This window comes from Bos taurus, chromosome 16 (assembly GCF_002263795.3).
Source record: "Bos taurus isolate L1 Dominette 01449 registration number 42190680 breed Hereford chromosome 16, ARS-UCD2.0, whole genome shotgun sequence".
Taxonomy (NCBI): domain Eukaryota; kingdom Metazoa; phylum Chordata; class Mammalia; order Artiodactyla; family Bovidae; genus Bos; species Bos taurus.
In genome coordinates, this window is record NC_037343.1 from 79,580,518 (window position 1) to 79,607,235 (window position 26,718).

Genomic DNA, 26,718 nt, shown 5'->3' on the forward strand with positions numbered 1-26,718 from the left:
TGCTCCCACCTGGACCGCTGGTGGCGGCGGCCGACACACAACCACGCCCGAGCGGGACACTTCGGTCCCCGCGGCGGACAAGGAAACAGACGGTGCCGGCCAGGAGCGGGCGCCAGGGGTGGCGGGGTCTGAGCCTGGGCAGGGCGGGTTCCACTCCTCCCTTGTTCCTGTGCTTTGTGCAGCTGAGGGGCAGGGCCCAGCGTGCCCAGGGGAAGGCGGGCAGCAACCTCAAAGGGCACTGGGCAGGGGCCAGGAGCTCAGGCCTGGGGGCCCAGGGTGTCCGGGGCTCCCAGGGGGACCTGGCCGCCTCTAAGACCTCTCCAGCTTCACTGGCCAGCACCAGCTCCCTGCCATGTGGGTTGCTTGCGATGGGATTTCTGGATCTGGTTCAAATACCATTTAATTACCACAGGCAGATGGCAATGTTGGTGATTGGAGGAAATCGAATCAGGGTCCCTGGAGACAGGAGGAGCCGCAGAGGGGGAGCCATTGCCCTGCCTGGCGGAGCCCATCAGCAAGAAGCCGGCTTCGGCTCCGCCCACCAGGCCCCCAGCCCAAGAGGGCGGCCGGAAGGACATCAGGAGGCAGGGCCTAGAGGAGGGGGCTCCAGGGTTTGAGGGTCCAGGCATTGCAAGGTCAGCAGGCATTCACCCTGGGACCTTTCCCGGTCCAGCGCATTTTGGTGTGGGATCCTCTGGGGTCAGAGCCAGCCAGGCCCACGCTGGCCCATTCTAGGCACAGTGTCCTTGGCAGGTGCGGGTGGGTGAGTACCATCCAGAGAATGGGGTACCAGCTGGGAGCCAGAGGACACGAGCCCAAGATGAGTCACTCACTGCCAAGGCTACCGACCCAGACGGGGCGTGGGGGAGTGTTCGTCCCAGGAACGGGCCATGAACAAGTAACTGGGCATGGGTGCTTTCACGCACCAGCGCTGAGCCAGGCGCCTCAGACTGTCTCACTTAAGGGAGGTGGTGTACTAGTGACTTCAACCCACTGTCCAGAGAGGGAAGCTGAGGCTGAGTCCCAGTCAGTACAGGCAAGCTGGGAATCCGAAGCCCGCGGCTTCTCCACTTCGCCAGCTGCCTGGGACACTCAGCGCCCAGACGGACGTATGAACTCCCTGCCCGGCACCACCGAGGGAGCAGGGGGCAGCTGGGCGGGGGCGGCCTGCCACAGCCGACACAGGTCTGGCAGGCTGGACCCGAGCGCTGGGCTTTCGGGGGCCCCCAGTCCAGTGGGCACAGTCGCCTTGGGCTCCTTCCCACCACACCGTGCCCAGGGGAGATTGTGAACCCAGGGCGCATCCAGGGTGTGTCCAGGGCGCGTCCAGGAGATAAAAGACGGGCCCTTGGCAAGCGCCTGCCCCACCCTCCAGTGGGTCAGCCACCCCTGCTTCCCTGCATCATCAGGACATCTCTTCCCAGTTTCAGCTTTCTAGGAACTCCACGGCCCTTGCCTGCGGCAGCTCCTGACCAGCCTGGCCCCGCCCCAGGCGAAGTCACTTCTGCGGGCGGCCCTGGAGCCCCAGATGAGGGAAGGAGACAGCTTCCGGCTACGCAGGGTGGCAGGATGGCACCCCTGCCAGCGCTGTTCCTCCCTAGGGACACGGGAGGGCAGGCAGGGATGGGAACCAGGCTCCAGGATCTTCCAAGGGAACCAGGGGCACAGGGTGCGGAGCCAGGGTGAGGCGAGTGAGGTGTTCGCGCCTCGGATGCAAAATTTAAGGGGGAATGAAAAGACTCCATGATCACGATAAATTATGATTTACTGCACTATTCGGAAAACTCAAACTGGCAAAGTGTGCTGCCTGTTTTTGTCAAACCCAAAAGGGATTTTGTGGACCCCACGGCGGGGGGTCATTTCTGAGCAGAGACACCCCCCCCACCCGCCTCAGCCCCGGAAACCTTCCCCCTCCCCGCCCTCCCCCAACCTCCCCATCCCTTCTGCCGGCCCTGCAGGGGGAGGGCGGCGCAGGGCCCCACTGAGAAAGGCCCGGAACCTCCCAGAACAGAGCCCGGTCTATCCGCCACTTGGCAACGCGCAGAGGGCCGGGAGGGGCGCAGAGAAGGCCCGGGCTCTCCGGCGGAGGGGTCCAGCCTGGGCCCGCGGTGCCGCCTCCGCGCACTGTCTAGCGGCGCTACGGCGCCGGGGCTGGGGATTCTAGGAGCCTTTTGTACACTCGGGGCGGAGGGCTTCGGGCGCCCGGGCCGCACCCCACACCGGCTCGTGTCCCCCCAGGCGGGGCACAAAGGCGGCGAGCCCGAGCCCGGGGCTGCGAGAAGCGCTGAGCTCAGCACTTCCCCGGCTCTTCGGGAGCCAGGACAGGGCGGAAGCGGAGGACGGCGGAGCCAGCGAGGAGGCAGGCCCGGGGACGCTGCGCCTGCCAAGGCGGGAGGGTCCCTCCCCCAAAGCCTGGCCAGCGGCGCGCCGCTCCCGACCGGCCTCGGTGAGGCCGCACAGAGCCGCCAACCACCCCGCAGGGCTCCGCCCCGCCGCCGGGGGCTGGGGCAGGGTGCGTGGGTGTGGCCGGCTCCAGGTGAACCCCGTCCCACCCGGTTAGCCGGCTCCAGCCCCTCCGTAGGTCTCTAACCGACCCGCCCCCGGGTCTTTATCCCAGGCTCCCACATCCCTTGAAGAAGTCTTCCTTTTCTCCAAGAGGTCGTGGTTTCCTTACTAAGTCATGTCCCACTCTTGCAACCCCATGGACTGTCGCCTGCCAGCCTCCGGCTGTGATATTAAAATAACTAAGAACTGCTCCAGAATCCTAGAAAATTCTTACAGCTGTGGTGTGTGCTCTGTGATTCCTGACATCCCTTTTTTGCTGGTACCTGGAACCTCCTGGACGCAATTCCTCAGGAGTAGTAACCCCGCACATAAGGAGCAACATGCCTCTTTGCTGGTCACTGGTCACGGTACCTACCACTTTGCACACGATCTAAGGGGGGTTCCTACCACACTTTGCACACAGTCTAAGGGGGTTCCTGCCACACTTTGCACATGTTCCAAGGCGGGTATCTGCCACACTTTGCACACATTCTAAGCAGGGGGTTCCTACCACACCTTGCACATGTTCTAAGTGGGGGGGGTCCTACCACAGTTTCCGCATTTTCTAAGGGGGAGATTCTTGCCACACTTTGCACACATTCTAAGGTGGATTCCTACCACACTTTTCACACATTCTCAGGGGGGTTCCTACCACACTTTGCACACATTCTAAGGAGGAGGTCCCCCCACAATTTACAAAGAGGGCTCAAAGAGATATTAACTCAGCTTAAGGCCACAGAGCTAACCAGTAGCCAGCTACGTCTTCTAGGAAGCCCATCTTTGCTGGCCATGGGACTGAAGGGTCAGAGCAGGAGGACAACTGGGGAGAACCAGCCTGAAGGCGAGTTGTCACTCGGGGGTCTTCCAGGCTGGAAGACACCCTTGCGGGCCCCACGTCCAGGGCCATGAGAAGAACCGCAGCCCCCACCAACGGCCAAGATCACCTCATAACCAGTCCCTTCAGAAACAGCCCAGGGGTGTGAGCCCCTCCTGGACACCCTAATGTCTTTCTGGAATCCTGAATAGGAGCCCGGGGGCCTGGGTGCCTGGAGAAGTGAGAACGCCCAGCACCCTGTCCTGGGGTGGGCTGCCCCCCACGGCTGCCCGGATCCCATGACCCCCTCCTCACGCCACGCCTGGCTCCGTCTGGTGCTGGGCTCTCACAACGTCCAATGTGGAGGAGTGTGTGTGTGGCAGGGGACACAGAGAGGAGCCACAGGACCCCCTGTCTGCCTGGCACAGAGAGGCACTCAGTCATGCAGTGAGCTGCCAGGGGCCAGCTTGGTCCCATCACTGACGGAGCCAGACCAGAGGGGAACTCAGCCACAGAGCGAGGGATTCAGACCAGCTAGCAGCGAGAGGCTCCTGCCTGCAGAGGCTGCGGAGCCCTCGGAAGGGAAAGGGGGGTCTGCAGTCCTCCTCCCTTGGAGTCATGGTCACTGACGCCACCCGAGCCACCTCTGTTAGGACTGGATGCGGTATCTTTTGAGAGCTGATGCGTGGAGCTCCTGTACATGCAGGGACACATGTCACGTGTAAGGACTGCCTCCTTCCTGAGGCTCAGAAGGGAGAATCTGAACAAGCCCGGAGTCACACTCTCCTAATGGTGGAGCTGAAATCCAAACCCAGCCTGACTGTGGCCCGGCCTGCCGCATCCTCTAAGCAGCTCCGGCCCGGAGAGAGGTGGGCCGGGGAAAGATGATCCTGCCGACAGCTGCCAGAGGGCCAGAGCCGTCTGCTGGGGAGCGTTTTCACATTCACAGTGAAGACAGCCGAGGCCGGGGCTGGGGAAGGGGGGACCAGGGACCCAGGAGGCTGCTGCCTCGCAAGAGCACGGCGCCGCCTCCGAGGCAGAGGGAGGAGGTCACCCACGTTCGTGGGCATCCTCTCCTCCCCACCCCCTCCCGGGCAGCCTGCCAGCTCCAGGAAGTCGGCTGGAATCGACATCCCTGCTGTCTCACGGGAGTCTGGCTCCCAGACACCCTGGGGCTTCAGCTGACTTAGCCCGTCCTGCAGGGGGTGCGGGGGCAGTCCGCCCTGAAGTAGGGTGGCAGGTCCAGCGTGGGGTGCTGCCCCTCTCAGCTGCAGAGCTGCGGCGTGGGGAGCCCTGTGAGCTCCCAGGCCCTCCCCCAGCCCAGTCCTCCTGAGGCTGCCTCAGGGAAAACACTGGTCTGAACCCCCAAACAAGAAGGCTTTGTACAGCAGGGTCAAAGGACATGGGTTTACGAGGCCAGGCCTGGGGAAAGGGGTCCGCAGCCCCCTCTGCCTGACTTCTGCCCCTGCATGAGTTCCCAGGAGCCCAGGGAGGGCTGCAGACACTCAAGGGGACCCACAGGAAGCCTGGGGTTCAGGACTCCCTCCCTCCCGGGGATGTCCTCCACCTCTTGCTCTCTCAGTTCGTCCCAGGGTCCTGGCCACTGACTTCTGCGGAATGCCCCGGCAGGCCGTCCAGTGGGGGAGGGCGTGGGGTGTCTCATCTACACCCCCAAGGCATCGGGGTCTCAGCTGGGCCCGCTCCCCCAGAAAGGCTGAAGGAGGCCTGGGGGAGGAGGCGGGTGGGGAGAAGCTGGAGCGTGGGTGCGAGGAGGGGCGGGGGGCGGGGTGTGTGGTCCCTATCCTGAACTGCCCACTACCCCCTCTGCAGTCCACCCCGCAGGCCCAGCTTTGGGGCCTAGGAGGGGGTGTCCCCAGCCCAGGAAAGCCCACGCAGCTGCGCCCCAGCCTTGCCGGCTGGTCTGCCCCACCCCCACCCCGCCCTGGGGCATCTGGCAGGGGTTTCCCATGACCTCCTGGGAGACGCTGCAGAGCCCCGAGCTGTGCTGGCATCCGGGTCTGGGAGGGCCGCTCGCGGGGACTGAGCCCTGGGGATGCTCGCATGCTGGAGAATGCACAGCAACAGGTGTCGGCCTGCGCTCCCGCCAGCCCCCGACCCCGGTCCCCAGGGGCCCTTCCCGGCTCGACCCAGGCACAGTGGGCTTCCACCCCGCACGGCAGAGGGACAGGGGCTCGGGCGTCTGGGGGTCCGGGGATGGTGAACCACGGCCCTGCATCCCTTCCACACCCAGAGCAGCGAGGGCAGGGCAGGGGTGCCCCTGGGGACGGACACCTGCCGCAGGCCCCACAAACGCCCACCAAGCTCCACCACCCACCGCCCGGGACGGAGGAGCAGCCCCTGGGCCCAGGCCGCCGACCCAGCCAGTCCCAGCCCCAACCCGCAGCCTCTCAGGGCCCCCATTCCTCCTAGGGGGCTGCTTGTCTAGAGGGTGAAGCAAGCGATAGAGAAGCCCAAGGTGGAGAGGGCCTGCGAGGACACAGGCGGAGACGTGGCTGTTGGGGAGCTGCCCTGCAGGGCGGTGAGGTGGCCCTCGGGCAGGAAAGCGGCGTCCAGGGGCAGCTGTGTGGAGCTCAGGAAAGGCAGGGGGGCGGCTCCCACCGGGGTGGGCAGAGAGCCCCACATCCAGGAGCGCGTGGAGACAGGCGGCTTGTGCCCAGCCCTGAGTGCCTCCCCACGTGCCTTCCCACATTCACAGTCACAGCCACGACCTGCCCGAAGCATCAGAGCAAATGGAGGCGCGGGGATGCTGGCAAAGCGCCAGTTAGCAGCCAGAGCAGGCTGTGTGGAGCAGGGCCTGGGGAGCGAGGCTGCCCTGGGCTCACGGTCAGAGGCCTGTTTCACCGCGGTGAGCCTGTGCCCGTCTCCACGGTGGGGTGGCACCTGGCACCTGACTCCCGCGGGCCTGCGTGGGACGAGAAGATGCGACGCCTGGGCTCAGCGAGTAGGCAGGAAGTGACCGCGCCCAGGCCCCCCAGCCCAGCGCTTCCTCCGCTGCCTGCTGCCTGCGGTCCATCACCAACCAGTCCCAGGGCTCCAGGTGAATTCTTTTCACCGCAGTCACTGAGGCTTAACCAGTGAGACACCTCCGAGGCACGCGTTCAGCAAGTGCTTATTCCTGTTCACATTTTCTTCACACTCAGCTCCTCCAGAGTCAGCCTTTAAGGACTGTCCACCTTCCACTGCACCCAGAACACTGCTCCTCACAGGAGGACATGCCAGAACAGCCCGCTGATCCCATTGTACAGGGAGGAAAAACTGAGGCCCAGGAGAAACAGAAACGGGGCCCCAGCCCGGCCCTCTGTCCCCGGAGCCGCTGTGGGAAGGAGGGTGCCAGGCACATGTCACTTCTGTCACTTCCTCAGCCCCTGCCCCCCACCTCCGCGCGGTCTTCAAAAGCTGACAGCCAATCAGGCGGGCTGGCTCGGGCAGAGGGTGGGGGGCATGCTTCCGGGGCCTGTGGTTACTACACTGCACTTCCTGGTGATGACATCAGCCCTGTTTCTGCAGCAGGAGACCGCCACCAAGACTCTAGGGTCCCCACCAGCCCTCAGGAGGCCCTGCCTGCGCCCTTTTCCCGGGTCTGGGTCCCCACCACCCTCAGGAGGCCCTGCCTGCGCCCTTTTCCCGGGTCTGGGAACCAGACAGCAGGGACTCTAGTTGGTCCTGGCCGGCCTTGGACTCTGTTGGAGGAAGGGCGGGGAGGAGACGCTGAAGACACCGCCTCCCCACCCCACTCAGTTTTTTCTGTCTTATCTTTGTCCCAAGCCACCAATTCTCTTGATTCAAAATTTTAGACAGATGCTGACTGAGACTCCAGAGCAGCCTGCAGCCAGGGGAGTAACTGCAGCTAGAGAGCCCAAGGACAGAGCAGGGCGGGTGGTCCCTGGGTGCCTGGCTAGAGAACCCAAGGACAGAGCAGGGCGGGTGGTCCCTGGGTGCCTGGCTAGAGAACCCAAGGACAGAGCAGGGCTGGTGGTCCCTGGGTGCCTGGCTAGAGAACCCAAGGACAGAGCAGGGCGGGTGGTCCCTGGGTGCCTGGCTAGAGAACCCAAGGACAGAGCAGGGCGGGTGGTCCCTGGGTGCCTGGCTGGCGTCCCCAGCCGTGTTCCAGCCCAAGTCTGACCCTGCAGTGTCCAGGGATGGATGCCCAGGGAACCCAGGGAGCCCCCAGTCCCGCCCCAGCAGACTAAGGACAGAAGCTTAAGGAAACCAGGCAAGGATAAGGGGGTAGGGTGGCCAGGCCTCCCCTCGTGCTGGGGGCTCAGAGCTGGAGGCTTAAAAGGGTCTTAAATAAACGCACCCTGTGACTCGGCTTCCTTCCCCAATCTCAACTTTGCCAACCAGCATTTCTTAATAGCCGCCCCTTCCCCTTCTCCCCCGACTAGTTAGGCCTGCATTTCTGCAACCTGGAGCAGGTCTGCGCTCCCCATCACCCCCCTCCCAGGTAGAGACTGGCCTTAGCCAGCCTCAGAGCTGAGAGAGTTCTTATCGGACAAGGGGATTAAAGGATAAATGGATCACAGGGCAGGCTGGAGGGGCTGGCCTGGGAGTCTCGGTGCGGAGTTAAGGGGCAGAGGGCCAGCTTCCAGGGTGGCCTGGGGCTGGGGGCAGGGGGCTGGAGTTCTGCTTACATCTAGACCTTCTTCCTTTACCCACAGCTCCAGGTCCTGAAAGCTGCCCTCTCTGGTCTGACCCTTCCATGGCCTTCCCTGCAGCTCTACAGACAAGCCAGCTTTGATCCTTATCCGGAGATTACAGTGCCAAGAGCCCCAGGCCTGGCACTTCTTACCTAATCTAGTGGCCCCTGGACCCTTACACACACAAACACACACACACATGTCAGACCATGTCTGCCCCATTCCTGGCCTCCCTGTCTCAAGAGTCGGACCCTGGACTTGCCATAAGTCATTCTCACGGGGACACAGTTAGATATGAGAAAGGGCAACCAGGCTAGGCCCCTGGCAGTTCCAGATCCTTGGCTCTTCCCAGCAGTGGTCAACACTGCTCCAGCCCGCCACCCAGTCCTTCAAGTGGGACCACAGATTTCCGAGGGTGGGCTTGAGGGGGTGGGTAGAAGGGGACCCCCAAAGAAAGGAGAAGTCTCCCTGCAGCCCCCAGTGGTGCCATCTGCTCCCCCTCCCAGCCTCGGTCCTAGTCCAGTACCGTCCTCAGCTCTGATTATAAGCTGGGCTCTGTCCAGGCATTGTCTGCCCTCCACAGCCAGCTGCCCATCCCAGTCTGGCATGTGCACTGGGGCCGGAGTGGGAGGGGAGGGGTGGGCGGGGGCGGGGCCCTCCCCATCCAGGGAGCCCTGAAGGTCTGGCTCTGGAGGTGTTCCAGCCCCTCACCCTCCCTCCAGGCCAGTGGCAGAGGCAAGGAGTGGGGACACCCAGATCCCACCAGGCAGTCTCAGTGGAGGCAGAGACGACGCCGGTCACGGGAGGGGAGCATGGGCGGGCAAGATGCTCCAGGTGGAAAGAGTCCCGGGAAGCTCCTGCCACTGGCGGCGGTGGGGAGAGAACACCAGCTCTTCCCTGGCTGAGCAGGTGCCAAGGCCACGGGCTTGGCCACACCTCCGCACCCCTGGTCTAGCCTGGGGGCCCTGACGAGGTGGGGCTGGGGGCTCGGTTTGGCTCTCTAGGGTGAGATGGAGTCCAAAGGAAAGCTGCCTCCTTCCCAGCCCTGGTCCAGTTTCCTTTCATGACGCGCCCAGACTCCCACTCCGCTGCAGCTGTCTTATTGACATTGCCACTCCCCCCCACCATGCCCCTGGCCCTCACCCTCAGCCCCATAGGATCCTGCTGCAAAGAGCCCCGCCCCGCCAGCCCACCAGGCATCTTTGGGGCTCCTCTTTGTCTCGGGCTGTCCAGGGCCAGCGAGTCTGTGCCAGTGATGCTCCGAGAGCAGCCAGCAGTCCAGGGGGAGGGCACGCTGGTCTCCCTCCCTCCACTCCAGACTGTGATCAGCGGTCCCCTGACCCTCTCCACTGCAGAGGGCTAACCAGGTGGCTGGGGTTGGGGGGTGGGTAGCAGCACCTGCCCTGGGGTGTTTTCCACAGTCTTCTCGGAGTGACTGCCCTGGAATTCTGGAATCTGGGTCACCTACAACCCAGGGAAGTCAGAGACCTTTCTCAGACCCACCCTAGACCCAGACTCAAACTCGCACCCTCATCACACAGGGCTGGGTGATGCTCTCCACCCTCCCTGTGTTGGTGATGGGTCCCAGGCTGGCACTCTCCCACCAACGGATTGTCTCAAAGAGCTAAACCCAAATCAAGAACAGGGAGGGTGACATGGCGCGGAGGGCCCCCACCTAACACAAAGAACACAGCTCCATTGTGCCCTGTCCTCTGCCCACCTCGCTTCTGCCAGGATGTGCCTCAGAGTCCCAGGCAGGTCCACGTGGCCCTCCCCCGGCTCAGTTCTGTCTGAGGGCCTGAGGATGGGGCATCAGGGTCACCGCAGCCTGCCCTCTGAGAGGAGAACCCCTGACACCCCTCCTCTGTCCCCAGCCCAGCCGCTCTAGGGGCAGGGCCAGCAGGGATCGCTCCAGAGCCGCTGCCTCCCTACGGGCCAAGGCCCCATTCCAGCCCTTCCACTCGTCCTTTCGACGATCTTTGTCTGCGGAGCCGGCCAGGGCGGCGTGCTGCCTACCCGGCAGTGCGGAGAGCGCAGGATCAGCGGGCTGGGTGGATGCGGGGAAATGTCCCCCACCCAGTGTCCCCGCGTGAGACTGCAGCCCGTGGGGGGGAGGGGGGCAAAGAGGAAACACACAGACGCTCCCTCCCGGGCCCGGGCTGGGTGTGAAATACCGGATTTCCTTGTTTATTCGATTTTCTGATCATTAAGGGCTCCCGAGAGGGGCCCGAAATCACCACCCAAACAAAGCCCCTCCTGCCGCCCGCGGGGACGCCGCTCCCCCGGGGGCCCGGCCAGCACGCGGCGCCCTCCAGCGCGGCCGGCTGGGCTTCCGCGGGCGCGGGCTGCCGGTGGAGCGGCGCCCCCTGGACCCCCGGACCCCCGCCCCGTGCCCACGCGAGACAAAGCCGAGCTCTCCGCGCACGCGCCCCGGTCACCCGTCCTACCTGACGGCCACCTTGACGCAGCAGTCCCCCTGACCGGCCATGGCGCTGCAGTGCCGGGGCCCGCGTCGATCAGGGGCGGGGGCCTGGGGGCCGATGCCCGGGGCGACGGCGGCGGCCGCGGCTGCAGAGGGCGGGGGCGCTGCGGGCGGGGGCTGCGGCTCCTGGAGGTGACATGCTCGCGGGCGGCCCGCGGAGGGCTCACCCGCGGCCGGCTGAGGGCCCCCGGGGCTGGGCCCGCGCGCCCCCTCGCGCCATCGGGCGGCGGCGCGGGGCCAGTGGACAGCCGGGGCGCGACGGTCTCCCCACCGCGCGGCTCCCGCGCGCGCACCTCGGGCCGCGCCGCGCCTCCTGCCGCCGCGCGAACAAAGGGGGCGGGGGCCGGCCCGGCGGAGGCCCCGCCCCTGACGCTCAGGCCCCTCCCCGATCTCCGCCCCCGAGCCCGCTGCGCCAATCGAGGCCCGACCCGGCAGCAGGGGCGGGGCGGAAGCCTTTAAAGAGACCCCTGGATGAGTCGGTCCACAAGCTCGCTGGGGTCCTGGAGAGGTTTCCTGGGGTCTTCGGAGCGACACGGCCCCAAGACCTGATCACACCGGTGCCTCGATCCCGGAGCCACAGACTCTCGGCCTCGGTGGAACACCCCCCTCACCCCCCGCCCATAAATGCGGAAGCCGGGCGCAAGGAGGGGAACTACGAAGGTCACGCAGAAGTTAGTGGCTAAGCGAGGGCAAGCACCCGGGTGTCCCGGCCCGGCGCTTCCCTGCAGAGTGTCCCACAGCGCCTGACGGTTTGTGTTCTGAAAGCTCCGGGAAAGCCTCTCTTCATTTATTCCGGTGAACTTGCTAACCTTTACTGAGGGGGATTCTCGCTAGTGTCTAACTAAAATCCCCTGTCCCTACAACCCTGCAGCGTTTTAAAGCTCGTCTTTGGGTTGGTTCCTGGCCAGGCTCCTAGCCTAGACGGCCCCTCCGGGGGCTCCAGTGACCTTTGTGACCTACAGATGATTCCCACCTTCAGCCCCCCACCCCTTTATCCCTGCTCACACTCTGCCAGTTGCGGCTGTGGGGGCAGAGGGTCGGCGTGGGAGGCCTGAGCTGCCCCAGGGAGACAGGGAACAAAGGGAACCCTGAGCTCCAGGCACCTGGGTAGAGGCTGGGGGGAGATGGGGGAAGGTGGGAGGGGGAGGAGGCGGAGTGGACAGCTGCCTTCATTTGGGTACAAAGGACAAGGGGAGCCCCAAGGCCTTGAAGCGCTGGGTGGTGGTGGAGAAGAAATCATGTTTGCCTTTCCAGTCCCTCTCCTGCCTCCGAAACCAGCCCCTTCTCCCTGCCTGCCAGCTCCCAACATTGGGGCCATTGACGGGGCCCCTCACCAGCTGCCTGCCCTCCCCTCACTTCAACCAGCTCCCTCCATTGGACCGAGCCCAAGAGGAGGACCCAGCTGTAGCTCCAGATGTGGAAGGCGCATGCTGGGGGAGGGGAAGAAGGGGAGTCTGACTCCCAGCCTCTTGCATCACCCTCAGATGATGAAACCACGTCAGAGATTTAGAAAAGGGCACAGGCTAGGGGTGGAGGGCGCATCTTTGGTGCCATCCTCCTCCCTTCTCCTCCCCCACCCAACCAAAATAACTGCTCCATCCGTAGCCCACATCCCAGTTTGGTTTGGTCAGACCAAAAAGCAAAAGATAATTTCAAGGGCAGATTTCAAGGGCAAATCAACACCCCAATCTGATGGAAAACAGCAGCACCACCTCGGGTGTCCTTGGGTAGGAGCGGCAGGGGTGGGGGAGGGCCTGGCAGGACCCAGCACTCTCAGTAGCATTTGAACCAAGAGGAAGAGCTCTCTGGGGCCAGTGTTTCCCCCACCCTGGAGCAGGAGACCAGCAGAGTGCTGAGGAGTCAGACCCTGGACATGCTCTTCCAACCAAGATGAGAACGGGGGAGGAGACTGACATTTATGGACCATCTACATGAACAGGCACTTTACACACATGTGCGCATGTCATACTCATCACCCGTCAGCTAGGCTTTAGTAGCAGGGCAGTGTTAGTTGCTCAGTCACGTCCAACTCTGTGACCACATATACTGTAGCCTGCCAGGCTCCTTTGTCCACGGGATCTCCCAGTCAAGAATACTGGAGGGGTGCCATTCTTCCTTCAAGAGATCTTCCTGACCCAGGAATCAAACCCGAGTCTCCTGCGTTGCAGGCAGTTTCTTTACCATCTGAGCCACCAGGAAGAGCTTTATTCGTTTCAATTTTGCTAAAGGGGCAGTGAGTCTCACCCAGCATATAAGCAACAGAAGTGGGACTGAACTCGTGCCTCCTGTAAAGTGCATCCAGACTCCCCAGGCCACCTCCAAGCAGCCGTCTGGGGAAAGGAGCTGGGCAGCCGGGCTCCAGACTTGTGCTCCCCAGACAGCAACGTTGCATTTTGCAAGGCTGCTCTCCTGCCCAGCAGAGTCTGGGCTTCTCCAGGGGCTGGCTCTGGTTTCCTGCCTCCTGGAGGTCCCCTCTGACTTCTGAGAGTAGGTGACCTTCTGACTCAGCTTCACTGCTTCACTGCTGGGAAACGGCGCCAGAGCCCTGTGCTGTCCCCTCCCCCATCCCTCCAGGGCACATGGTACTGAGCCTGGAGGAGCCAGGAGGCGCCCGGGCTGCCGCTTGGGCCTCCTAGAAGTCAGGGCCTCAGGGTGACTCCCTCCTGGGTCACCAGGGAGCCGCAGGGCAGCCTGCTGACCGGATCCTCTCTCCTGGAGCTGCCGGCCTAAGGCAAGGAGGTCGGATGGGGATCCAGGGGGTGGTCAGGAAGCTTAAACCACAGCCTGGGCAGATCTGGTTAGAGAGTCAGGGGAAGCCTGGGATGGCGCCCGCACTCCTCAGTGCCCCCGAGCCACAGCTCAGCCCCGTGCCTTCCCTGTGTGTGTCCCCACCCCCTCCTCCCACTGCTTTTCTCCCTTCCCTCCTTCCCACCCCCGAGGCTGCTCTGCCTCAGCTGCCTGTGCACATCTCCCCACCCCACCCCACCACAGACACACATGCACACACTCACACGCATGTGTGCACACACACACGTGTGCACACATCACATGCACACATGCTCATATGCATGCACACAGTGCACATGCACACACACACGTGCACACAGGGCACGCGCATGCACACGCATGCACAGACTGGACTGCAGTGTGAGCCTCAGCTCGTGGCCCAAGCCAAGAGCCCCCCACTGGGCATCTTGGGCTCCACTATCTCTTCTGACAGGAGTGGTGGGCGTCTGGGCAGATGGAACCCGGGGGGGCTGGGGGAGCTCTCCATGGCAGGAGTCTCCCACGCTACCGCGGTGACAGTCCTAGACTCCAGCAGCGACTGGGGCAGCCATCTGGCCCAGATCTCTCCTGCCTGATCCCGCTCTCCACAGCAACCCGACAGTAACTGGCCCTAGAAGGCTCCCCTGGGGTGGCCCAACGTTGGGTCTGCTCTGTGGTGGTTCTTTAGTCGAGCACCAGGCCCTGGCTGTGGGAGGAAGTGTCTGAACCTTGCCCTGGAGTTCTGGAGGTCGGGGAGGGCTGGCCACAGCCCCCATCCTGCCCAGCTGGGTTCTTAGGAGAACAGGCCCTAGCCCACCCTGCTGGCGGTGGGCCGGCCGCACCTCCTGAGCCCACCTGGAGACAGAGCCCAGTCCTGCCTGCCAGCAGTAGCCGTGAACCCCAGACATGGTCTACTAGGGTGCAGACGTGGGGACCTCCGCTCAGCAAGGGCCCAGCCTGACTTCCCCTGTTACAGAGAAAGACAGACTCGGCCATAAAGGAAACCAGAATTTGTTATAAATAGTAAGGAAGAGATAGAAGTACTGTGGATTACAAATACCCGTCAGTCTTTAAAAAAGAAATCACACACACACTATTTTTGGTTTCAGATGTAGATGAGGGTTTAATGCACCACATAACCTCAAACACAGGAGCTTCATCCCTTCTTCTCTGCAGTGCTTTCTAAGACAGTGTTAGAGCAGGTGTGGGCAACCTCAACCTTCAGCCCTAAGGTCATCTAGTTCAACAAGAGCCCTTTTCAGGTGAGGAGACTGAGGCCCAGGAGGTGAAGAGACGTGTCCAGGGTCACGCAGCGCGCTGCTGAACTGGCACCCGAAACCCCAGAGGGGGCAGTGCCCCCCCACAGTGCGGTGGGACCCACAGGCTGAACACCGGACTTCTAGTGTGAGCTCGGGGTTTGCAGGAGAGCCGAGTCTGCACAAAGGGACAGAAGGCAGCTGGAAGCCGGAGTCACGGAGACACGGCGACACCCCTCGGTCCGTGAGACCAGGGCAAGTTAGGGAGCTGTGCCCATCGTCCACCCCGCACCCCAGAATGGGGACAGTCTGCTCCCTTGCCACGGGCTGTCACGGGCTGGAAATGGGGCGGCCTGGGCGGAGCGTGCAGCACAAGGTTCTGCCCAGGATGGAAGTGAATTTCCTTCGCTCCCATCCCTTCTTCTGCGAGCGCCTGTCGTCTGACTGGACAGAGGGCCAACCTGTCGTAAGATGGACAGGATGTGGGGGACGAGTGTGTGTGAGGCTGGGTGCAGGGGGTGTGCTGTGGTTGCCTGCCCAAGGGGTCCTCGTCGCTGGGGGCGGGGAGGAGGTCCAGCCTCCGTCAATGGAGGGGCCGGGAGTCAGGTAGGTGTCTGCAGGGCAGGAGGGCCCCAGGCACGCCGGATCCCTGCAGAGCACGGATGCCCCGGGTCAGCTTCCCCAGGCACCACCTGGAAGATGTCTACGCTTTACTTTACCTGCCCAAGGGCTACCCCCGGCCGAAGGTGTTAATGCGCTTTCTCTTTCACTCCTCACGGTCTGTGAGGCAAACACTCATTGTCCTCATTTTGCAGAAGAGGAAATGGGCTCAGAGGTCACTTGGCTAGTGTCTGGTCATTAGTGTCTCCAGCAAGTATTTCCGGCTCGCTGCCTCTGGCACAGGGCAGGCCGGCGTGTCCTCACTCCACTGTGAGCCGTGGCCCTGTGACTTCCTTTGACCAATGAAATTCGAGCAGAACACTCAAGAATCGCTCGTAGGTGGACGCTTCGCACACCCTGGCACCTCACACAGGCGCACGTGGTTTAGGGTCTCCACTAGGAATGAACTTTCATTGTGCTGAGCCGCTGAGCCTACGAGCTGGTGTGTTACTTGGGCAGCGCCCCCGCCCCGCCCCCGCCCACACCTATAAGGCCGTCCCTAGAAGGCGCAGAGCCAGGATTCTGGTCTGGAAAGATGCCCAAGGCCCAGAGTCTCTCAGGACTCTAGCTCTTCACACAGAACCACAGACACCCCTTTGGGGTTCTGGCCTCCAGGCTACATGGAGCCCTGCTGGCAGGTAGAAGGGGGCAGGCATCCTCAGGAAGCAGGGCCTTTCTGCACCACTGGCCGTCACCTGCTGAGGAGCGGTCACGGACACACCTGTGCTAACGTTGTGAGGGCCAGGGCCCGAGAGTGGACTCTTGTCCAGCACTCGGAAATGACCTGTCCGAGGAGACACATGTGCTGACAAAGCAAGAGACTACTGGGAAGGGTGCCAGGGCAGAGAGCAGGAGGGTAAGGGAGCCAGGAGAACTGCTCTGCCCTGTGCCTCGCAGTCTCAGGTTTTATGGTGATGGGGTTAGTTTCTGAGTTGTGTCTGGCCAATCGTTCTGACTCAGAGTCCGTTCTGGGGGCCGGCATCACTCGGCCAAGAGGGACTCCAGCCAGGAGGACTCTAGGAGGTGGTAGGATGTATGGAGTGGCGACCTTTTCAAATTCTTCTGGTTGGGGAGCGCTTGTCGGTTCCAAGTTCCTCCTGTTGTCAGATCACTCATGTGGGTGGTTACCATGGTGCCTGGCCAGGGTGGTGGTCTTGGACAGTGGCGCCCCTAACACTGGCCCTGGCCCTGCTCATTCCGCCTTCCCCGCGGCACCCCATCAGTCCTCTGTGAAACGGCCTCTGTGAAAGGCTGGTTAGCTGCCCAGAGGCCCCAGACAGATCTATCTTCTCAGAGACAAAGTACCAGCTGCTGCCATTTCTGACCATGGTGCTGGGCATCGAAGACTCGATGCTTTTGAACTGTGGTGTTGGAGAAGACTCTTGAGAGTCCCTTGGACTGCAAAGAGATCAAACCAGTCCATCCTAAAGAAAATCAATCCTGAATATTCGTAGGAAGCACTGATGCTGAAGTTGAAGCTCCAATATTTTGGCCACCCGACGCAGAGAGACAACTCATTGGAAAAGACCCTGATGCTGGGCAAGATTGAAGGCGGGAGGAGAAGCAGACGACAGAGGATGAGATGGTTGGATGGCATCACTGACTTGATGGACATGAGGTTGAACAAGCTCTGGGAGTTGGTGATGGACGGGAAAGCCTGGAATGCTGCAGTCCATGGGGTCACAAAGAGTCGGACACGACAGAGCAACTGAACAAGAAAGAGTTATCAACTGAGAGCTGTGAGGTCAGTTCTGCTTGGGGACTTATTGAAGACTACAGCCCAGGAGACGGGCTCTTGGCAGCAACACGGAGCTGCTCAGAAGAGGTGAGAGCAGGTCAGCCTCATGTGATTTGGAGAAGGGGTATTGCCCCCGACAAAACATCTCACTAACGGTTTGCTAGTCACGGGGGATGGATGTCTCCGATGACGATTTTAGTGCTTTTCTAGGTATGAGAAGATTCAAGAAATTAGGCTCATAAAATCTGAAACAATCTAACGCTGAAGGTCTGCTCTGCAGGCTTTTCCTGGAGCACGGAGGGCCTCATTTCTGATCTCTGCCCTGAGCTCTTTCAGGGGGTATTGAAGGTTGGCGACTGCAGTGGCCAGTGACGTCATTCTTACGGAACCAGGTGGAGAGTGGCCCTCTCAAATGGACAGAGTTTCCTGGGGTCATTGGAGAAGGCCCGCCAGAGAAGACGGGCTGGGACGGAGGAGGAAGGTTGCTGGGTGCGCACAGGTGCCAAGGGCATTGGGGTACACGTGCTTGAGCGGGCGCTGGGCAGGGTGTGGCCCAGATCAATAGGGGGCGCGGTGGGGCTGGGTTAGGGACTGCCCTGCCATCCTCCTGGTAACGGGAAATCAGCAGCTCCAGAGTGGTGTCCGGGCCCCAGCTGGACCCCTGGCCTGAAAGCTAACTCGGCCTTTCCTGGAATGATTTTATTAATAACCCACATCCTGGATGGTGTCGCAAGGCTGAATGAGACATTGCGTCAGGCACTTAATGAACTGGGTTTGATAAGGTCGCTACTATCATTCTATGATGACAGAGCGATAAACTGGCGGAGGCGTCTTAAAGGGCCCATGACTGGAAGTGGGCTGGGCGGCCCCTCCGCTGGGCCTGCCTGTCTCTCGGGCCTCCTCCTGGAGCCAGGCTCCTCCTCTGGGTCTTGGCTTCCTTTCTGACCACAGTGAGATCTCCTTTTAACAAACAGCGCTTGGCGCTCCCTTCTCTGAACCCTCCAGACCCCAGCAGCTGATCCTCCACGTGCTTCTCTGATGTCCTAGCGTTTTCAATTCTTGTTTGACACCAGGATTATTATTTTGCCCTATGTATCTAGGCCAGCTTCTTTTAGAATGCTTCTAAACCAGATTTAGGCTCCACTGGGGGACAGCTGTGTGGCATAGGAGGACACGATGGAGTAGGGAGCTGGAGGATGAATCCAGCCCTGCCGGGCAGACCCCGCCCTCGGCTGACGCATCAGTAACTGGCAGCGGGACCCTTGCAGGGGAAGGGGAGCAAGTGTCCGCTGCTGCCATAGCTGTTGGGCCCAAGGCAGGAGTGATGTGTAACTGGGGTCAGATGCCAGGGAATGGGGCCAGGGTGAGGTCTGGGTTGGCTGTGGCTTTTCCAGTGACCTATGGCTGGCCTCCGCACCTGCTGGCTAAGGGTCGGAGCTGCAGAGCCTGTGAGAGAACCAGCCCGATGCTGAGATGTGCGCTGGGAGCCGAGCTGCCCAGCTCCCCCACGAGAGACTCAGAGCCCCATCAGCTCAGCCTCCGCCCCGTGAGGTTGGGCTCTCTCAGTGACCAGCTCTGACCCAGTCCAAACAGCTGCTTCTTGGAGGGCCAGGCCCTTCCATGGTCACACTTACGCCTCCCAACAGCCTGGAAACAGAAATCATTCCCCCATTTACAGGAGGAAGAAGCTTGAAAGGGCGCGTGAGTGCCTGATGTTGGGGTAGGGGGCAGGTGGAGGGCCTTGGGGCTCCACTGGCCCGGCTCCAGGGCTGTGCTCCGTCACGTTGCACAGGGCAGCTCGGCTTCAAGGACCACTTGGCCCGGCCAGAGCTGGGCCTGGAGATGCACCGGGACTGGACCTGGGCCGCCTCCGCACTTGGGAGCCAGGCCGCCTCCTTGGTTCAGAGACGCTCCATCTGAGCTCCACAGCTTCCAGATGAGGGAAGGGGCTTCCCCCCACCCCACGCCCCCTACGTGGCTCAGTGCCCGCCCCAGCCCCCAGTTTCATCCCGCCCCTTCTGCAGATCCCCCAGCACAGCTGGGCCACAGGTCTGCAGGGGATGGGCTGGGAGAAGCTGGGGTGCAGCAGACAGCACTCTGGCCGGGAACCCAGTTGGAAGGCTCTGCTGACCTGAGGGGCCCGCTTGCCCACTCCCGTGGCCCCTGCCTGCAGCCTTCCACCCTGTGTTCCCTTTGTCCTTTATTTGGGGCCTGGCAGCCCTCCATGGAGACACCCACCAATCATTTAAAGGGGAGCTGGGGAGAGGCAAGACTGTACATGCCGACCATCGGAAGGTCCTGCGTGTGGCGGAGGAAATGGCCTGGACTGTCCCAGAGGGTGAGAGCTGGGCTTCCTCGGAGCCAGCAGGCACCCGTCCCTCGGGCTGGGAGGCCGGCCAGACCTCCTGTGAGGGCCATGGAGCCACGGCGCGGGATTGAGTCCCGCCGGGGCCCTCCTGCCAGCATGGGGCCTCTGGCGCATTACCTGTCCTGTCCTGTCCTGGTCCTGCTTGCAAAATGAGGATGATGCTTCGTTTTGAGAACAAGAAGAAATGGATGTGGGGCCCCTGGAACAGAGCCTGCCGCAGAGCTGGCATTCTGTACATTGGGCATTACGCTCATTAATAATTCCGCTTGTGAATGGAGACATCCTTTTATAGACTTTTCTGTGTCAGTTTTCAGCCAGGCTGCAGGTGGACTATCTTCTCTCTCCCCCGGAGGAGGCAGGGGAGAAGTGTGAGTCCTCTCCGTGACGGTGGAGCCAGGGAGGCAGCCCTCGCCTCGGGAGGCCCGTGCCCCCGCCCCCTCCCCGGGTCCTGGACAGAGGGCGCAAGGCTGCAGCCCTGGGCGGTGACCCCAGGTTACGGGCGGTGGGGCACCGGCCAGGGCAGAGGCCACACTGGTCAGCATTTCCCTGCGTTTATTTGACAGCGCTTGGGCACTGTGTAGAAGAGCACTCAGCTCTGGGGTTCGGGATAAGCCTGGGGGACCTGCTCCTGCCTTGGTCCAACCTGGCCTCAGCTGAAAGTGAAAGCTTTAGTTGCTTCAGTCATGTCCGACTCTTTGGGACCCCATGGACTGTACCTGCCAGGCTCCTCTGTCCATGGAATTCTTCAGGCCAGAATACTGGAGTGGGTAGCCATTCACTTCTCCAGAGGATCTTCCCAACCCAGGGACTGAACCCAGGTCTCCTGTATTGCAGGCAGATTCTTTACCAGCTGAGCCACCAGGGAAGGCCTCGGGCTGGTGTGAAATCATGTCACAGTGGTGACCTGCTGCGATGGGAACACGTGTTGTGGGGCCACCAAGCCTTTGGGGGTATTTGGGAGGTGCTTTCTGCAGGAAGTAATAGCAAAGCTGACTACAGGCTAGGGGTCTGCTGGGCTCAGGGTTCGCTAAAAGGCAGGCAGCTATCCCCGGCTGGGCTGCAGGGGCTGGAGGGCGGGTAGACAGGCCCGAGGGCTGGGGCTGGGTCCAGGGCCAGGGTTGTGCACCCTATGCTGAGGCTTTGGAGGCTTCAGGGGGTTTAAGCGAAGGGCTGAGTCGGCAGCTTTCTCCATTTAGAAGGATCAGGGTCAGGCTGGGGGGCCGGCAAGAAGTTGCGAGGCTGTTGGGAGGCTGTGGCAGTAGGTGAGGTCTGGAACGAGGACCAAGTGTCGGGGGAGCCACCGTAGGAGGGGACGGGCCGAGAAACAGAAGGACAGGGTTCCATGGGGCAGGGCGGGGGAGGGTCCGTCTCAGATTCTGAGAGAGTGGGGCCCCAGGTCACAGGCTGCAGGGAGGGGTGAGGAGGTCGGCTCTGGACATGATGGGCTTTCGGCTCAAGCAGGACATCCTCAGAGCCGAGGAGCAGGACACGGAGCGGGGTTTAGGAGAGGTGGGACCAGGCCACGGGGGCGGGGCCGGGGTGGGGCGGGGCCGACCACTGGGGACGCGGATGCTCGGCACTAAATGAGGAAGATGATGTCTAGAGAGTGGGCTGACCCTGCAGGAAGGAGAGAGGACCCAGCACCCTGAGGACGCCCTCCCTTGAGAGATGGGCGGCCTGGGGGAGGTCACCGGGAAGCCGCGAGAGGGAGCACGTGACAGGGGAGGAAACGAGGGAGAGCGAGGAGGTGGATGCCACGGCCTTGCTCCCTTAGGCTGCGAGCGGGGCCCCCTGAGGCTCTGAGGGGTGGGCAGGCAGTGGATTCCGGTCGAGCTGCGGGGAAGGGCAGCTGTGAGGGCCTGGACGCCCGGAAGCTCCACGCCATCCTCAGAGGCCCCTCCGCCCCTGCAGGAGGACCATCCAGAGGCCCCTCCGTGGGAGCAGGGCTGGGGGAGGTATAGAAGGGCCACCAGAAGGAGACAAGCAGTGCCCTGTCGCAGGCCTGGAGACTTTAATGTCCTGCCAGCACTGACCAGGCCTCTGAACGACACAGAAGCTCTGTCCACTCACGCGGCTTGCTGGTGAGGACAGTGACTTCACCTTCTGCCCGCTGACCTTGGACGCGTTTCCTGACCCCCTTGCCCGCCCCAGCCCACCCCTCTGTCCATCGAGGCTGCCGAGCCGGGCTAACTCTCCCGCTTCAGCTCCCCCACCCTCGGTCTCGCCAGCCTGGGCCCACGCAGACGCCGAGGCCTTCATGGCCTGCGGGGAATCAGGGTCTCCTGGGAGCCCTCACGCAGGTCGAGGCTGCCCAGGGAGGACCCGAGGCCTGGGCACCCTCGGGCACCAGGCACGCCCTCCAGGGCCTCGCGTCCCTGCAGAAGCTCTGCGGCTGCCACCTCCACTTCCCGCGGTTCCATCCGGCAGGCCTCTGCCAGCGCCTGGCCCGTGGCCATGATGAAGTTAGCATCCGCCGCCAAGCTGTCCAGGCCCCCTCGAACCAGAGCCTGCATGGAGAGCAGGCCGGGTGGGTGGTCCCGAGGTGGTGGCCCGCCCCCCACCCTCTCCACCGCAGGCCGTAGCAGGGCCACCCCAGACGCAGCACCCTCACCTCGCGGATCAGCAGGGCCATGGCTGGAGCTGGACCCCCAGGGGTTCCGTCCTCTGTCCTACTGCCGGGCGGCGCCTCCCCGGGCAGGGACCCTGGGGTGGGGCTCCTCTCCTCGGGCACCTGGGACTCTGCTCCCGCGTGCTGTTTGGAGAGCACCGAGGCATAGACCCCTCAGGGAGGCCAGAGCCCATGGGGACGGGGAAGGCCCAGCCAAGATCCCAGGTCGGGGAGGACAGGGGTCCCGTCCCTTCTGCTGAGTCACTGCCACCCCCTCTCTGCCTGGAGCCTGCTTCCTGTCCTCTCTGGCCTGTTACCTGGCAGGAGGCAGCGGGGGCCTGGGCCCTGGGCGTCCTTCTCCGGGGCAGCTGTCCCTGCGGCCACTCTACTCGGGACTTGCTGTGGGGCCCTGTGGGCAGAGTGGGCCCAGGGCTCAGTCCTCCTGGGGGCCTTGGGTCCACAGAGCTCCCCTCGGCCAGCCAGCCCCACCCTGACGCCCTCAGGGTCCTAGAGGTCCACCTACCCCAGGCCGGGCAGGACTACCCCCCGCCCCCTCCGCTCCACCCCCATTTGCCCTGGTCTCTGTCCTTGTGGGCTTGGGATGGGATCAACGCCAGACCCTGACCAGCTTTGGCCAAGCTGATCTTTGTGTGAGTGTGCGTGGGTGAACATGTGAGATATGTGTGTATGGGTGTACATGAGTGTGTGAGTGTGTCAGGGTCAGAAAACACGCCGAGCACCCTCATCCCCTATGAACTGCAGCTTCCTTGGTTCCCTCCTGTCCCGCGCGGCAGTCTAGGACCCACTGGGCAGCCGCCAGGTCAGCTGCTGAAGGGCAGAGCTGAGCTGCCGGTATGTCCAGGGGCTGTCCTTTGGCTGGGGAGGGGCGTGCCCGGGGAGAGCCCTTTCACAGTGCAGACCCCCACCCCGCCGCCTTCACTCTGGCCCCTGTGTGGCCCCTTCCTCTGCCTGGGTGACGAGCTGGTCCCCGTCACCACGGGCTCCCACCTCCTGGCCGGGTTCCCCAACCCGACAGCAGGCTCCCCAGGCCTCTCTGGGAGAAGGTCAGCCCCTCAGGGGCACAGGAGAAACTGACCCAGGGCCCCCCGGGGCTGGCCGAAGAGTCCTCCTCTGGTGGCAGGCGTCTCTGTCTCCCCTGCGAGCTCCCCTTCGTAGTGGACACTGAAACGGGAGTGTGGCCAGTGAGCCGCGGGCTGCTGGCTGCCCCATCCCGGCCTTCCTTTCCCTCGGTCCTGGGCCCGTTGCTGTAGAGTGGCCTTGACCCCCGAGTCCTCGTTTCTGGCAGCTCCCTCAGTGTCCCTAGCTAGTTGGGCCCCAGGCCCTTTGTCTTCTCAGGACCCACTCTCTGAGGTCATTTGGCCATAGCTGGACTCCATGGCACATACCCCTGACAAGACTGCGCAGGAATGGGCACAGGCCCGGATCTGCACGTCCACGGCGCCCAGCATTACACTGCCCCGCGGTGCAGGCGCCCTCCTAGGCGTGTGGACTTCATTCAGGGGCCCTCTGGCTGGAGCGCGGTGCAAGCAGCCTGGCCTGGGAAGCAGCCGCTCCCCTGACCTCTGCCCTGTCGTACCCGTTCCCGAGGCTGAGGGACCCAGACTCTCCAGGCCAAGGACACCCCAGCCCGGGCCTCGGGTCTGGAACAGAAGGTCTGCGTGGAGCCCAGCCCACACTACGATGGCCAAGGCCCTCTCTGTTCATCCCTCGATCCCTGGCACTCGATCACAGATTATACCCAGTCCGCAGCTCGGAGAAGGCAATGGCACCCCACTCCAGTACTCTTGCCTGGAAAATCCCATGGATGGAGGAGCCTGGTGGGCTGCAGTCCATGGGTTGCTTAGAGTCAGACATGACTGGGCGACTTCAATTTCACGTACTGAAGAAGAAAATGGCAACCCACTCCAGTGTTCTTGCCTGGAGAATCCCAGGGATGGGGAGCCTGGTGGTCTGCTATCTATGGGGCTGCACAGAGTTGGACATGACTGAAGTGACTTAGCAGCAGCGCAGGGCTGGCGAGAGGGGAACCACTGGAGCCCAGATCCAACGACTGAACCTTAATTGCTCAGGTGTGCCTCTCCTAACCAAACAGGTCCTTCTCCGGACCAGCCAAGACAGTGGAAGAAAAGCCACAGGGTGCTGACTGAGGCCGACCCGAGGCTGCCCCCTGCTGACCACATCAGTCTCTGCCGTCCAGGCCAGTCTCACAGCAGGGCAAAGGCTGGACCCCAGAGAGTGCCCCACAAAGGCCCGGAGCCCACCAGCCACGTCTACCCGTCCCACTCCAGCCCCAACATCCCGGGCTGCTAGCTGCTGCCACTACCTGGGAAATGCTGGGCTGTTGCCATGGTTGCCGTTGCCACTGGCGACGTTGGCGTTGGCGTTGTTGGTGTTGGCACGAGCAAGGGGGTGGGCACTCGGACGTTGAGGGAAGTCCTCCAGGAAGACGGGCGATTCCATCTCCTCCATCTCAATTTCAGTAAACTGGAGGGGTCTCTGGTTGGCCATGTGCGGGGCCAACGAGTTGGTCCTTTCCAGGAAGCTGTCCACCTGGCCAAACAGGCCGCCGGTCCTCTGGGGTGAGGAGGAGAGGGGAGGACTGAGAACAGGGGCTGGGAGCCAAGGGCCCACCCGCCGGACGCCGGCCGGTGGCGGGAACAAGGCCAGAGGGGAGCGGTTGAGGCTGAGGTCAGACAAGGGATAGCATCCTCAGGGTGGCCTCAGTTTGGGGGGTGGACAAGACACCCCTAAGAACTGTAGGGTACCAGATATTCGGACAGGAATGTGGGCAGTGGGAAGCCCGGAGCCAGGTGCCGGGAGGAAGGGCTCTAGTCCCGCCTCCTCAAGTCACTTTGAGAGTGGCTCTGCACATCTCGGAGGGTCTCTCTGGGCCCCCGTTCCTATGAATAACCCAAGAAACTTCGGCGAGGTGGTCCTGAGAGACCCTCCGGCGAAGCAGGTGGGCGTCTGATGGGTGGAGCTGCCTCGGACTCGGGCAGGGGAGGAGGGGGAGGTTGGGAGAGGCTAGAAGGAAGGACAGGGCACCTCAGGCAGGAGGGTCACTGGTGGGGGGCGTCCCGGGAGCCGCGGGCAGCGGGTGTCCCCAGCCCCGCATATGTGGCGGGGCTCCCAGCCTCCTTCCTGGACCACACACACTGGGGGGCCACGGCCTTGCTCACCCGGAAGATCCCTTCCTCCATCGCGGCCTCCACCATGGCTCTCTCCAGCTCCTCTTCGGCCATCAGGTCTCCCGAGATGGTGCGGCGGATCTCAGGGGCTGCCTCTTCCTCGATGGTCCTCAGTCCAGCCTGGGGACGGAGAAGGGACTCAGGGGCGCTCCAGGCAGGAGGGCAGGCAGGAGGGAAGGATAGACTGCTTCCCTCACTCTCTCCTAATCCCGGCAACCAGGGCTTCCCTGAAAGCCCAGGCCTGTTCATTCTTGCCCCGGGGCTCCTCCTCCAGCCTCTGGGATCATCCAAGCCCTAACGGCTCTCAAGGTGTCTTCTTTCGCCCTCACAGGGGCTTCATCCCCGCCCAGGCCTCCAGGTTGGAAAACCCTCTCACTGCCCACGGTCTTCACACACATGACCTCTTTTGATTGCACGTGCCATTAATGCCACATTGTGAGCTGATCGGAGTTCATACCATCAGCAATAGAACAAATCAAGGTTGGTGTCACCCGACAGTTTGCAAAGAGAACCCAGCATCACTGCTGGGACATTCCTGTCCAGGAGGCAAGCCCTCGATCTGTCGTGAGGGAACGTCCTACAAACCCAGACTGAGGGCTGTGCGGGCTAGAAGCTTCCAAGTGTCAAGGTCGCGTCAGGGAAAGACTTGAGGAGCTAAAGACGAAAGAGATCGCACAGCTACACACAACACGCGATTCTGGGTCCAGTCCTTTGCCATGAAGGACACTGTTGGGACCACTGGGGAAACATGCATGGGGTCTAAGGATTCCACGGGACTAACGCATCCGTTTCCTGATCTTGGCGGCTGCGTCACGGTTATGCAGAAGGCTCACGGAGGGACATGCCCTTGTTTTCAGGAAACACACACTGACCGGCTCAGGGCTGAACACTGGGCACGACTCTCAAATGGTTCAGGAAAAAAAAAAAGACTTTTATATTGCGCATGCTATTTTTAAAACTCTGAGATTGTTTCACAGTAAAAATTGAAATAAAATTTTGAACACACAGCCCAATTGTGTGAATGTTTTTTAAATTTATCCATTATGTGCACTATACTTAAAACACTGAAACTGAAAACAGACAAGGCCTCCCTGGTGGCTTGTGGTCAAGAGTCCACCTGCCAGTGCAGGAGGCACGGGTTTGACCCCTGGCCTGGGAAGATCTCACGTGCCGTGGAGCAGCTCAGTGGCACCACCACCACTGAGTCTGTGCTCTGGAGCCTTGGAGCCACAACTGCTGAGCCCACGCACTGGAACTCCTAAGCCTGAGTGCCCTGGAGCCCGCGCTGCACACCAAGGGAAGCCACCGCAGTGAGAAGCCCGTGGGCTAAGCGTAGCCCCCGCTGGCCACAGCTAGAGGAGAGCCCGCGAAGCAGTGAAGACCCAGCACAGCCAAAGAGTAAATAAAATAAAAATTATAAGAAGAAAAACGGACAAGATAACACAAAATTCTACATATATTTGGATACCCAATGGGTCATTTCAAGCCCCTTCGTTCCCCTAGGAAATCTGCCCTCTTTGGAGACCACCGCTGTCACCTAGTCCAATCTCTCCCTTGTGTTCAGGGGGTAGGACCCATGGCTCTGGGTCGTATTATCCCAGGGACGGAAAGGCTC

General features: G+C 62.2%; 2 protein-coding genes across 7 annotated transcripts in view; both read right to left on the bottom strand.

Moving 5' to 3' along the window:
* KIF21B (kinesin family member 21B) overlaps positions 1–10,830 on the bottom strand; it is a 46,034-nt gene extending 35,204 nt beyond the window's left edge. For all 4 annotated transcript variants that reach the window (XM_024976929.2, XM_024976928.2, XM_059875845.1 and 1 more), the window contains exon 1: positions 10,464–10,830. In XM_024976929.2, the coding sequence (XP_024832697.1) occupies positions 10,464–10,504 (41 nt within the window). In that variant the 5' untranslated portion in view covers positions 10,505–10,830. The remainder of the gene's footprint in view (positions 1–10,463) is intronic.
* A 10,443-nt stretch (positions 10,831–21,273) lies between these two features.
* CACNA1S (calcium voltage-gated channel subunit alpha1 S) overlaps positions 21,274–26,718 on the bottom strand; it is a 56,748-nt gene continuing 51,303 nt past the window's right edge. For 2 of the 3 annotated variants that reach the window (XM_024976575.2, XM_024976574.2), the window contains 6 exons: positions 25,095–25,223; positions 24,239–24,489; positions 22,991–23,076; positions 22,212–22,303; positions 21,898–22,038; positions 21,274–21,793 (listed from right to left, as the gene is read on the bottom strand). In XM_024976575.2, the coding sequence (XP_024832343.1) occupies positions 21,542–21,793; positions 21,898–22,038; positions 22,212–22,303; positions 22,991–23,076; positions 24,239–24,489; positions 25,095–25,223 (951 nt within the window). In that variant the 3' untranslated portion in view covers positions 21,274–21,541. Of the gene's footprint in view, positions 21,794–21,897; positions 22,039–22,211; positions 22,304–22,990; positions 23,077–23,600; positions 23,881–24,238; positions 24,490–25,094; positions 25,224–26,718 lie in introns of those variants that run through there. The other variant, XM_059875843.1, reaches the window with a different exon arrangement.